Source organism: Lithobates pipiens, unplaced genomic scaffold, assembly GCF_037356315.1.
Source record: "Lithobates pipiens isolate NorthernLeopardFrog02 unplaced genomic scaffold, aLitPip1_a1.2 Scaffold_8, whole genome shotgun sequence".
Lineage (NCBI taxonomy): Eukaryota > Metazoa > Chordata > Amphibia > Anura > Ranidae > Lithobates > Lithobates pipiens.
This window is the reverse complement of record NW_027507903.1, coordinates 242,071,716-242,084,141: the sequence shown is the minus strand read 5'-3', so window position 1 is coordinate 242,084,141 and position 12,426 is coordinate 242,071,716. Positions and strand designations below refer to the sequence as shown.

Genomic DNA, 12,426 nt, shown 5'->3' with positions numbered 1-12,426 from the left:
CTTTAGTTCTAATGTACCCCCCTAACCCCCCCAATAAAGGTTTAACCCCGTGATCACCCCCCGTCGCCAGTGTCACTAAGGCTGGGTTCACATTGCAGCGGTTTGAGAACGGATGTGATTCGCACCGCACTGCAGTGCAAATCACATCCGATCTCTGTGCGATTCGAGTTCAGCCATACAGATAGTATGGCTGAATTCGTGTCGCACCCGCCGCACCCGCCGCAAACTCGCACGGGACCCTTTTTTTGGTCCGCAGCAGAATCGGATCGCATGGGTGTTCACACCATGCGATCCGAGTTTGCAGATCGCACTGCGATATGCGAACTGATCTGGGGGTGTCATTATTTCACTGACACTCCCAGCAGTTCGCATAGGGCAGTGTGAACTGCCGCCGGGAGGCATGCGATGCGGGAACCCGCCGCGGATTCGTGGCGTTCCCGCATCGCTCCAGTGTGAACCCAGCCTAATAAGCGATCATTTTTCTGATCGCTGTATTAGTGTCACAGGTGACGCTAGTTAGGCAGGTAGGTATTTAGGTTCGCCGCAACTTTTTATAGCGCCAGGGACCCCCATATACTACCGCATAAAGCCCCCTGATTGCCCCCTAGTTAACCCTTTCACCAGTGATCACCATATAACTGTTACAGGTGACGCTGGTTGGTTAGTTATTTTTTTATATTTTCAGGGCACCCGCCATTTATTACCTAATAAAGGTTTAACCTTTATTTATATATAAATTTAGGGGTGTCTACTTTCCAAAATGGGGTCATTTGGGGGGGGTTTGTGCCATCTTGGCATTTTATGGCCTTCAAAACTGTAACGCCCTTAGAAAGCCTGAAGGCGGTGCTTGGTTTTCGGGGCCCCGTACGCGGCTAGGCTCCCAAAAAGTCCCACATATGTGGTATCCCCGTACTCAGGAGAAGCAGCAGAATTTATTTTGGGGTGTCATTTCACATATGCCCATGGCATGCGTGAGCAATATATCATTTAGTGACAACTTTGTGAAAAAAAAAAAAAAAAAGTTTGTAATTTTCCCGCAACTTGTGGCAAAATATAAAATATTCCATGGACTCAACATGCCTCTCAGCAAATAGCTTGGGGTGTCTACTTTCTAAAATGGGGTCATTTGTGGGGGTTTTGTGCCATCTTGGCATTTTATGGCCTTCAAAACTGTAATAGGTAGTGAGGAGTGAAGTCAAATATTTACGCCCTTAGAAAACCTGAAGGCGGTTCTTGGTTTTCGGGGCCCCGTACGTGGCTAGGCTCCCAAAAAGTCCCACATATGTGGTATCCCCGTACTCAGGAGAAGCAGCAGAATTTATTTTGGGGTGTCATTTCACATATGCCCATAGCATGTGTGAGCAATATATCATTTAGTGACAACTTTGTGAAAAAAAAATAAAAAAAAATTAAAGTTTGTAATTTTCCCGCAACTTGTGGCAAAATATAAAATATTCCATGGACTCAAAATGCCTCTCAGCAAATAGCTTGGGGTGTCTACTTTCTAAAATGGGGTCATTTGTGGGGGTTTTGTGCCATCTTGGCATTTTATGGCCTTCAAAACTGTAATAGGTAGTGAGGAGTGAAGTCAAATATTTACGCCCTTAGAAAACCTGAAGGCGGTTCTTCGCTTTCGGGGCCCCGTACGCGGCTAGGCTCCCAAAAAATCCCACACGTGTGGTATCCCCGTACTCAGGAGAAGCAGCAGAATTTATTTTGGGGTGTCATTTCACATATGCCCATAGCATGTGTGAGCAATATATCATTTAGTGACAACTTTGTGTAAAAAAAAAAAAAAAATTATTTTTTTGTCATTATTCAATCGCTTGAGGCAAAAAAATAAAATATTCGATGGGCTCAACATGCCACTTATCAATTTCCTTAGGGGGTCTACTTTCCAAAATGGGGTCATTTGGGGGGGTTTTGTACTGCCCTGCCATTTTAGCACCTCAAGAACTGAGATAGGCAGTCGTAAACTAAAAGCTGCGTAAATTCCAGAAAACGTACCTTAGTTTGTAGATGTGACAACTTTTGCGCAAACCAATAAATATACAGTTATTGACTTTTTTTTTACCAAAGACATGTGGCTGAATACATTTTGGCCTAAATGTATGACTAAAATTGAATTTATTGGATTTTTCTAATAACAAAAAGTAGAAAATATCATTTTTTTTCAAAATTTGCGGTCTTTTTCCATTTATATCGCAAAAAATAAAAATCGCAGAGGCAATCAAATACCATCAAAAGAAAGCTCTATTTGTGGGAAGAAAAGGACGCAAATTTTGTTTGGGTACAACATTGCATGACCGCGCAATTACCAGTTAAAGCAGCGCAGTGCCAAATTGTAAAAAGACCTCTGGTCATTTACCAGCAAAATGGTCCGGTCTGAAAGTGGTTAAAGTCAACAAAAATATGGTGACATATTTATTAACCTAAGCAAACATTCACTTTTCTAAGACTAGGTTCATAATACAGCAATCCAATTTTGATCTAATTTTCAGTGTGACTCTGTAGTGAGACTTGGTTTGATTTTGGATGTGGTTTGCATGTACTATATTCCATTCCCCCAACAAATTAAATTCAGAATACTTACAACAACTTACAAAGTCATCCACAACCCGACTCCCAGCTACATCACTAACCTAGTCTCAGAATACTAACCTAATCGTTCTCTTCGTTCCTCCCAAGACCTCCTGCTCTCTAGCCCCCTTGTCACCTGCTCCCATGCCCCCTTTCAGAACTTTTCCAGTACCTCTCCTATCCTATGGAACTCCCTACCCCATGTCCGATTATCTTTTACTCGGTTTGATTTTAGACGATCCCTGAAAACTCTCCTCTACAGAGAAGCCTATCCTACCCACTGTACTTTAATTTTCTCCATCAGCTCATCCCCCACAGTTATTACCTTTTGTATCACTTGACCCTCCCTTCTAGATTGTAAGATCTAATGAGCAGATTTCTCTGATTCCTCTTGTATTGAATTGTATTGTAACTGTACTGTCTGCCCTCATACTGTAAAGCACTGCGCAAACTGTTGGCGCTATATAAAGCCTGTTAAATAATAATAATACTACTTATAGGGCCAAAATTGTGCTGGAATCGCACCAAAGTAGTACAGGAATCTTTTCCAAAATTGCGTTGTCTTGAGTTGCATTGATGTGAATGGGCATAAATAAAAACAATGTCTTTCCATTGTCCTGTGATTCAGTGTGACTGAAATTGCACTTGTGTGAACCAGGCCCAAATGAACATCTATTACTCCTTTAGCAATCAACATTTTTTATCAGTTTGGATACCTTTAACACCCCTATACCATTCCATATTGCTACGTTAGGACTCTTTCTAAGCACTAATCTAAATACCAGAAGAAAATGGTTTAAAGTCATGACTAAGCTACCCAGATATCTTTGACAAATGCATTAAATAAAACAGACAGGACTGGAAGTTATATTTAGAGTATCACTTGAAGCTTTACGTATAAATTGTTTTGCAAAGGCAATAGAGGTTTACCATCTGCTTCTGACACAATCACGGTGAAGTATTTGACAGCTCCATTGGTGTCACTGAACCAGCTGCAATTAAAGCTGAAGTGAATTGATGACTTGCTAATAAAAGTATCTATTTTATTCACTCTAATATGGACAGGTGGTGTCGGAGGTCCTGAAAGAAAAAACAAACAAACAGAAAAAAATCTTTTAGTTTGGAACTACTAAACTAGTGGCAGACTTTTTGTATTGCCAAATTCTATGTACATACAGTCTGAATTTTACAGCATATATGGCTTTTATTTTATATATAGTATATGCTCTGACAAAGCTGTGCTTAATGTAGGGGCTTTTATGGTGCGAGAAATTGCATTGCAGAATTAAATTCATATGTTGTATATCAAAAAGCACATTCAATATAGAGAACAGCAATCAGGCACATAAGTATATGTCTTTCCATAGTGAATGTATACGTGAATGACTTTTTAGTAGTTTATATAGACGTTTTATTTGAACAGAACCAGAACAAGAGTTCTCTATTACAGCTGGATGTATTACATGCAATGACTCGGCATTAACTATAGGTATATGCAAAATGTATTTTAACAACAAATATGACCTCCATATAATATAACCGTGTACCTGTTTTTATTTATGTTCCATAGGAATTTAGTTGTTTTCAGATCACAGTACTTACGATCAATCATAGTTATTGTGCTCTCCTCCACCATCTGGCTGATCATGTCTGCCGAGTGCACTTTGATGGACACTACGTATCTTTTGTGTGGTTCAAGGTGCATGATTGTGAGTGTTGACCTGTGTTTTCCAATTCTTTTTGAGTATTCCACCACATCAGAGCCATTCTTTTTGTACTCTATGTTATATGCATCAAAATCAGAATCTGGGGGTGTCCATGAACAGGAGATGGCAGTGGAATTCTGAGGCCGGCAATGAAGATGTTGTATCCTGTCAGGTTCTATGAAGAAATGTAATTTGTTGTGATTATTGAATAATATAGTTCCACTATGAAATCACATACCTGTTTACATTTTTTTCGTCACAAAGTTTCACAATAATATAAATAAGTGTTTTCAACATATACTAAATTGTTGATCCAGTAACTTCTTCCTCAATGCTTGCAAAAGTTCAATTTTAAGATGACCTTACTGCTACGCAATAGGGTTGATTTACTACAAGCAAATCAGATGGATGTTCACTTTGTAAGGGAATTTTCACTTTGCCAGGGAATTTACCTTTAGCTTAGCGAATTAGGTGAAGTTCTATTGACTTCCATCATCCAATCATGTGCAAACAAATATAATTTTCTAAAATTTTCCTTGCACACGATTGGGCATTCTTTGAGATAAGAGAAAATTCCCTTGCACAGTGAACAGCCTATTTGACTTTAGTACATCACTTTTTGGTTACTTTAGTCCCTCCTCACCATAACTTTCTCTCTGATCCTCAAAGTCTGCACCATACTGGTGACTGGTAAGTGCAGTGTATTGAAGTCAATACACTAATATATTGCCAAGAAGATGGCCCACAGGCCTGAAACAGCTGTATGCAGTATGAAACTAATGGCTTTATAATAGTAGGCTGTATATACAGGATGTTATTGAAAGTACAGCTAGCCAATGGGGCAAAAATGAATGATTTGCATATCTTTGCCCACTATCCTGAAATGAGGAATAGTTATACCATTATTGTTAGGATATGTGGTTGAAAAAGAAATATATATATATATATATATATATATATATATATATATAATCTGTTCTAAGAAGGCTCTACTGTACTACACAATGGCTCAACAGAGTTTGCTTGTTTTATTTAGCACCTCCTTACTATATCTTTCTAGGTTTATACTTTCTCTTACAAGTTAGACAGGAAATAATGTTGATACAGTAGGCAGTTTATTACACCACTAAGGTAGTGCTGTCAAAGACCCTAGACTGGGCAAATTAGCACAAAACCAGACCTAAAACCTTTAACCGCTTAAGGACCGCCTCACGCTTATGTACGCCAGCAAAATGGCACGGCTGGGCACAAGAACGTACAGGTACATTGCCTTTTAGGTGCCCAGCCGTGGGTTGCGAGTGCGCCGCCGGCGGCGCACTCGCGACCAGGTCATGAGCTCCAGGGCCTAAACTGAGGAAAAACATTTTTTTTAATATATTTTTGGGGGATATTTATTAAAGCAAAATGTAAAAAAGAATGCTTTTTTTCAAAATTGTCGCTCTTTTTTTGTTTATAGCGAAAAAAATAAAAACCGCAGGGGTGATCAAATACCACCAAAAGAAAGCTCTATTTGTGGGGGAAAAAAGGACAACAATTTTGTTTTGGAGCCACATTGCACGACCGCACAATTGTCAGTTAAAGTGATGCAGTGCCGAATCGCAAAAAGGGGCTTGGTCTTTTAGCTGGAAAATGGTCCGGGCCTTAAGTGGTTAAAATGATGCTGGGTACTTATAGGTAATTAGCTAATTTATCCTCAGGTTTCCCGGTAATAATAAAAGACAAGTGGAATGGGAACTCCAGAGAAATATATATATATCTATACAAAGCAAAAACCGATATATTGGCACTCTCAGGTCTTGCAGACAGCTTTTTTTATTGTCAATGTCTTGACAAAGCTCAGTCCATCTTTCTCAAGACACTACAACATGGAGGTTGGTTTGTTCCTGCCTGTAAAACACCATGGTAAACACCAGGCAGGGATGGACCACCCTCCATATTTTAGTGTCTTGAGAAATATGGACTGAGCTCTGTGGAAACATTGACAATAAAATGCTATTGCTTTGATTTATCTAATTTGTAGGTATTGTACGTGCCTCTATACCTGTTTTAAGTATGTGTAAATATGTATATGTATATAAATATGTATATATATATGTGTATATATATATATATGTGTGTGTGTGTGTGTGTGTGTGTGTGCCAAGATAAATATAGAAGGATCTTTTACTTTTATAGCATCCATATTTATTATTTCATATAGTTTTAAAATATAGTTTTAAAATCAGTACCTGCAATCAGTAAAAGGGCATGCTCAAATCTGAGCCTAATTCATGGGTAAACTCATCCAATTTCAATTTGATATGCCCTTAAATCTAAAATATGATGTGTTAAATAAAATTGCATCTATGAAACAATTTTCCCATATAAAAAACTTCATATTAGGTGACTAAAACAGGGGTGCCCAACCTTTTGCAGAGCAAGGGCCACTTAAGCGACTTGGTAACCGGTCGTGGGCCACAATGAGCAGAGCAGGTGGATGACCGGTCCGTGCAGAGTGGACATGCACACAGCCCACTCTACTCTATGGGTCTTCCAATCCACCCTAATGGAAGGGGATTGATTCCCTTCTGTTTTTTTTTTGTTTTTTTTTAGCGAATCAGATTGGAGGTAGACGGGTGTAAAAGGACACAAATCTGTTTACATCTGCCGTTTCATAGAGGTGAATGGAGGGTTCGATTGAGTTGGATCGATTGTGTGAAAGGGGCCTTTCACACTAATGCAGCGCAGTGCACCTGTGTCTTTCCTGCGGGTTAGCTACACTTTTCCCTAGACTTCTATTATATCCTGCAGGTATGGTGCACTTCCTGAAAGCTCACCAAACACGCAGGTAATAATAGAAGTCTATGTCACGAATCAGTTTGCAAGCAGTCCAGTAACCACTGCGCAGATATGCCCATATATACACTGCAATTTTAGTAATAGACTGACCTTTAATAACAGTCTTCCATTCAGGTATCGTCTGCTCTTGCTGTCCCCGGCAGAGTACATTTGGTATCACTCCACCTGTGGCAAGAGGCGGCGCTATACAGGAAGCATCAACTTATACAGCTCTGCTCCACAGCTGCTTGCTTTGCCGGCTTCATTAACAACACAGATGGTCTGGGATGGGGGGTCTGCAACCCATGATCTGGGCTTGCCAATCTGCCATCCCACAGAAGTAGGTCACGGGCCACATCAGAGGGCTCCGCTGGCCACATGTGGCCCCAGGGCCACTGGTTGGGCACCCCTGGACTAAAACAACAGCTTGATTGCTTTTGCTGTTCTAAGATGATTTCTCAATTATCAGCAACCATATGCAAACACTACTTTGGTTTTCATAATTATTCAAATGCATAACATCAGACCTGATAGAGTAAACACAGTCTTGGCCATGGCTTACTCACAGCTGACCTGTGCAACTGCAAAGACCTTCAGGTAAGAAAAAATGCCTTCATATGACTGAGCTGAACCGATCTGAACTACGAAACACATACATAACAATCATTGTCATTTTATGTACATTTGTTTTATATGACTCACTAGTTCTTACGGAGCCAACAGCGGCCTGACTAAAAGTCTTCTTTACATTTCCACTGACACTTTTCACACTGAATTCATATAGGCGCCCAGGTTTTAGGCCAGTAACAATTCGTCCATATGACTTTCCAGTGCTGTAAGGGTTAAATATCACCAGGGGGTCAGTAGGTGTCCACTGAAGTTCAAAGTCATCATAGTCGGTCCAGTCTGGAGGGCCTTGCCAATGAATGGAAACAGAAGTATTCTTAACATCGGTAAAGGACACCAAATTTGGTGCTTGAGGAGCTAGGTAGATAAAAGCAAATGCAAAAATATTGGTTTCTATGTCATAAAGCAACATTGTTAATTTCTCTTTATTACTGAGTTACAGTGCCTTGAAAAAGTATTCACACCCCTTGAAATTTCCACATTTTGTCATGTTACAACCAAAAACGTAAATGTATTTTATTGGGATTTGATGTGATAGACCAACACAAAGTGACACAGAATTGTGAAGTGGAAGAAAAATGATAAATGGTTTTACATTTTTTTTTACAAATAAATATGTGAAAAGTATTGTGTACTTTTTCAAGGCAGTGTATGTAGGTATGGCATATATGTCATTTCACTTTCAGACTATAATCGTCTTAGAGTTACTAATCCAATAAAAATTAAGAGACTCATTAATTTGAAGAAAGAAGTTCAATAACTCCTACAGAGTTAAAATGTTCCAACTTGTAAACAATTTCCTTGATATAATTTGACCGTAATAGTGACCAAACTGTATGTAATACATACAGTAATACTTTCATCGTGGAGCTAGCTAGTGTTTCTAACCAAATGTACTGTAATAGTTAATTTCTGTGACCTTTTTAGGCCTATTTTTAAAAGCACAGAGCAAAACTAAGTATGTGTATGTAAGAAGTTTCATAACTTAACTTGACCCTCCCTCCTAGATTGTAAGCAGGGCCCTCTGATTCCCCCTGTCTTGAATTGTATTGTATTGTAATAAAGTGCTGTGTAAACAGTCAGCGCTATATAAATCCTGTATAATAAAAATAATAATAATAATAACAAATATGGGAAATAAAATCCTATGGTTGAGCATATGCCTAAAGAAAATTAGGTGCTTTATAGGTTACAGGACCAGCAAGTGTTTTTTTAAATTGTGTATTTAAAGTACAAATACTGATAATATTACAATGCAAATGGATAGTGCAAATAAACAATATGTTCTGAGTACAGAGACATTTCATTCAGAAGTGCAATAATTAGATGTGTTATGTGTCTGTGCTCTCATAAGGGCAGCAAGTATTTGACTCAAAAAGTACTTGTAAGTTTATGATTCCTTATTATGAATAAAAGGCTATGATGCCTATAAACCATAGGGAGGACATACATGATTGGATGTGGATGGTGTAATCCTCCCATGGTGCTTTTGTATTGTGCCAATGATTGGTGTTGCCTGCTATAGATGGCGGGAATGATTGTTCGGGAAAAACCCAGCAAGCTGGTTGTACGCAAGTCATTAGATAGATCAGCTTGTGTGCAACCAGCTATTCCATACATGGATGGAAATGTGGGCAGTCCCTGCTGAGTCACGCTAATTTTGATCCATGTATCGAATTTACACTGATGACAAACTTCGACTGAGCAGCTGGGTGGAAAATTGTCAGCCAAACAATTTCTGCATCCAATCAGATAGTCACTCTTTGGGTATTCAGACAGCCATGGTTGCCGGCTCTCTGACTACAACAGTGAGTATGGAGATACAGCTTGGATGTAGAAATCTATGCCTGTATGGCTAGCCTTAGGCCAGTTTAAATATTTTCTATGGATTCAGCATTCAATTGCAAATGTTTTTTGTCAGTTGAAGGCCTCAGATCAGCAAGGTGCAACATTTAAAACATTAAATACAGTGATGCCATGCAGACATGATTGCAATTTTGTTTTTGTCAATATGAAGTAGTTTTATGGCACCATTATCAGGGTAGAGATGGGTAAATTATGAAATCCATTCTCCATAGCGGGGCCTATATCTTGCTCTGCTTGGCAAATATTTGATATGCTGGGAATGAACCATCTCAATATATAGCAAGTTGTATGCCACCTGAACCAGTTTGATTATCTATTAAGAAAAAATGTGTATACACAACTTAGCTTGCACAGGCAGCATGTGGCTAAACTTGCATTAAACTCTGAGCCCTGGTTTGAAATATCGCTGTAGACACTAAATGCATTGATTTTTTTATAATTTCCACAAATTTTTGTGTTTTTCTTCTAGCATCCTTACACAATTTAAAAACATACAGGTAGGTAGATTGGCTTCTTCTCAGGTGTATATGTGTGTGTTTGTAGGTCCTTGAATTGCAGAGGACAGGTATTTAAGGTAACTGTTCTATGTACAGATAGATGAATTGGTGGTACATAACACTGCAAGAAAATAAATATATAGAATAATATTAAACAATTATGTAAGAAGTACCTGTTCTTGCATCTGCTGTAGCCTTATTAGACAAATCACCGCTGTGAGTCAATATGACCAATTTGTATATTCTCCCAGGAACCAGCTTTTGAAAATGATATTCACTAAGGTCAGTGCCTTGTAACTTTTCTTTCTGAGTGCCGTTAGGATTATGCAGTATCAGTTCATACACAGCCACATCTCCTAAAGCTAGATTCCATGTAAACCACAGGCTATCAGAAGTATTTCTGTTTGATGCTTGAAGAGATGTCACGGGGGCTGGAACTGGTAAAAAACACATCATAAATAGAATGTATATAGGACAAAGTAGTCAGTTAAAGGTTTTCTTTTTTGTCTTCTGGTATTTCAATATTCCATCTGCTCAATAACTAAAGCCATTTTGATTTATATGAAAGGGACTCTTTCTGAAAGCGATTTTTGCCATAATTATTATGTAATTATTACCGGTAAGTCTTTTTGGCATGAAACATATAATAATAAAAGTTGCCGACTGATCTTACCATTGATATTCAGTTCAAATTCACTGAACTGTGAAAATATTTATAAAGAGACCTCTAGACTAAATGCAATACTGTAGCTGTTTATGTCTTTTTTTGTTGTTTTTGGAATGCTTCTGGTAATAAAAAGTAATTCTGCATAAATAGCCTGGCCTGTTGCAGAAATAAAGTCAGTCTTTGATGATATCTTTAATTTTTACAAAGCAGTTCAATACAAGTTTAAGACTCGAATAAGGTACAAGTGAAATTCATTTTTAAAATCCCAGTTAGGTATTTGATCAGCTCAACATTTCTGTACCAAAATGCTGTGATGTGGACTGTGGTATGAATTGGCATAAGAAGTAGACACGTGCACACTGAAATATTTTGTTTCGGAATTTTGTTTTTGTCTGAAAAATAAATTTATTTAGTTACTCCCGAAATTCGTTTTTATTTATTTTGTTTTCCGTTAAAAATTGCATGCATCCAAAAATCCAAATAAATTAAGGTCGAATCTGTCATTGAAGGCTTATGGTGTCTGTCGAGTGTTCAAAGAAGATTCGACGGAGCAGCTAAACTGTATGACTCCATATAGTTTAGCTGCTCCGTCGAATCTTCTTAGAACTTTTGACAGACACCATAAGCCAAAGATTCTACGTTTGTATGTTTTTCACTGCTTTGTCGAATCTTTGTCGTTCATGTTGAATGTATATAGTTAAAACAAAAATTGGACTGGTGATAGTGATCACTGATCAGACAGGTAACAAGATAGGGTATATAGAATCTATATAGTATTTCAATCTATAATATAGATTCGGTAATAATAAATCCCCCCCCCCCCCACAACACGGGCAGCCTCTGAAGCTATCACAACACTAGCAACACTAGTATCACTATCAGGTTCACAATACTAACACAATAGCAGCAGATTATTATGAAAAAGTTAAGTTGAACTGTAGCTTGCTTCACTTTTGTTCTGCTGCTGTGCTTATGCAAAATTACTAAATAATTCTGGTTCTCTGACAAACGGACCAGCCAAGATTGACTGTCTTCTGAAATGATTCAGTGTGTGTGTCTCTCTCTGCTAGCAATCGTAAGTGAAAGTAAGTTGGCTGTATGCCTGTACTTAGTTCTAGCTATTTTACTGCTTCTCCTCTTTGGTTACAATCAGCCAATAACATTCATCATCATCATTATTTTTATTTTAGTTCGCCCACCCAATTCCAGCATCTTTTCTCTCTCTGTCAAATCTTTTCTCTCTCTGTCGAATCTTTTCTCTCTGTCGAATATTTTCTCTCTATGTAGGATAATCCTGGACTAATAGAGGTAAGGTTAGGCACATTCGACCACAGGTTCGATAGACAAAGATTGTTATTGTCAGCGTCATGTCGAATCTCCTATCTGTATTGAAATGTTGTTACAACGAAAACGAAAATAAAGCATTCATTTATGTCGGATCTTTCGTTTTTCGGATTCTGCACTTTCGTTATTGTTTGTTAAAACAATAATGAAAATACCTGAAATTCGGACAAAAATGCATTTGGATGAAAACAAATGCACATGTCTAATAAGAAGGTGAGTATTGGCCCAGTAGTTTAGGTGACAGTTAAATATCAGTTGATAGATTAGGTGATGATTTAGCCTTTGATGTTAATAGTTAATTTAGAGTTAGACTTTGAAGCTG

At 38.3% G+C, this 12,426-nt stretch overlaps 1 protein-coding gene across 2 annotated transcripts in view; it reads right to left on the bottom strand.

Annotated features, from left to right (window-relative positions):
* Positions 1 to 12,426, bottom strand: part of PTPRB (protein tyrosine phosphatase receptor type B) — a 196,615-nt gene that overhangs the window by 54,955 nt on the left and 129,234 nt on the right. For both annotated transcript variants that reach the window (XM_077468731.1, XM_077468732.1), the window contains 4 exons: positions 10,267 to 10,530; positions 7,806 to 8,087; positions 4,183 to 4,461; positions 3,511 to 3,660 (listed from right to left, as the gene is read on the bottom strand). In XM_077468731.1, the coding sequence (XP_077324857.1) occupies positions 3,511 to 3,660; positions 4,183 to 4,461; positions 7,806 to 8,087; positions 10,267 to 10,530 (975 nt within the window). The remainder of the gene's footprint in view (positions 1 to 3,510; positions 3,661 to 4,182; positions 4,462 to 7,805; positions 8,088 to 10,266; positions 10,531 to 12,426) is intronic.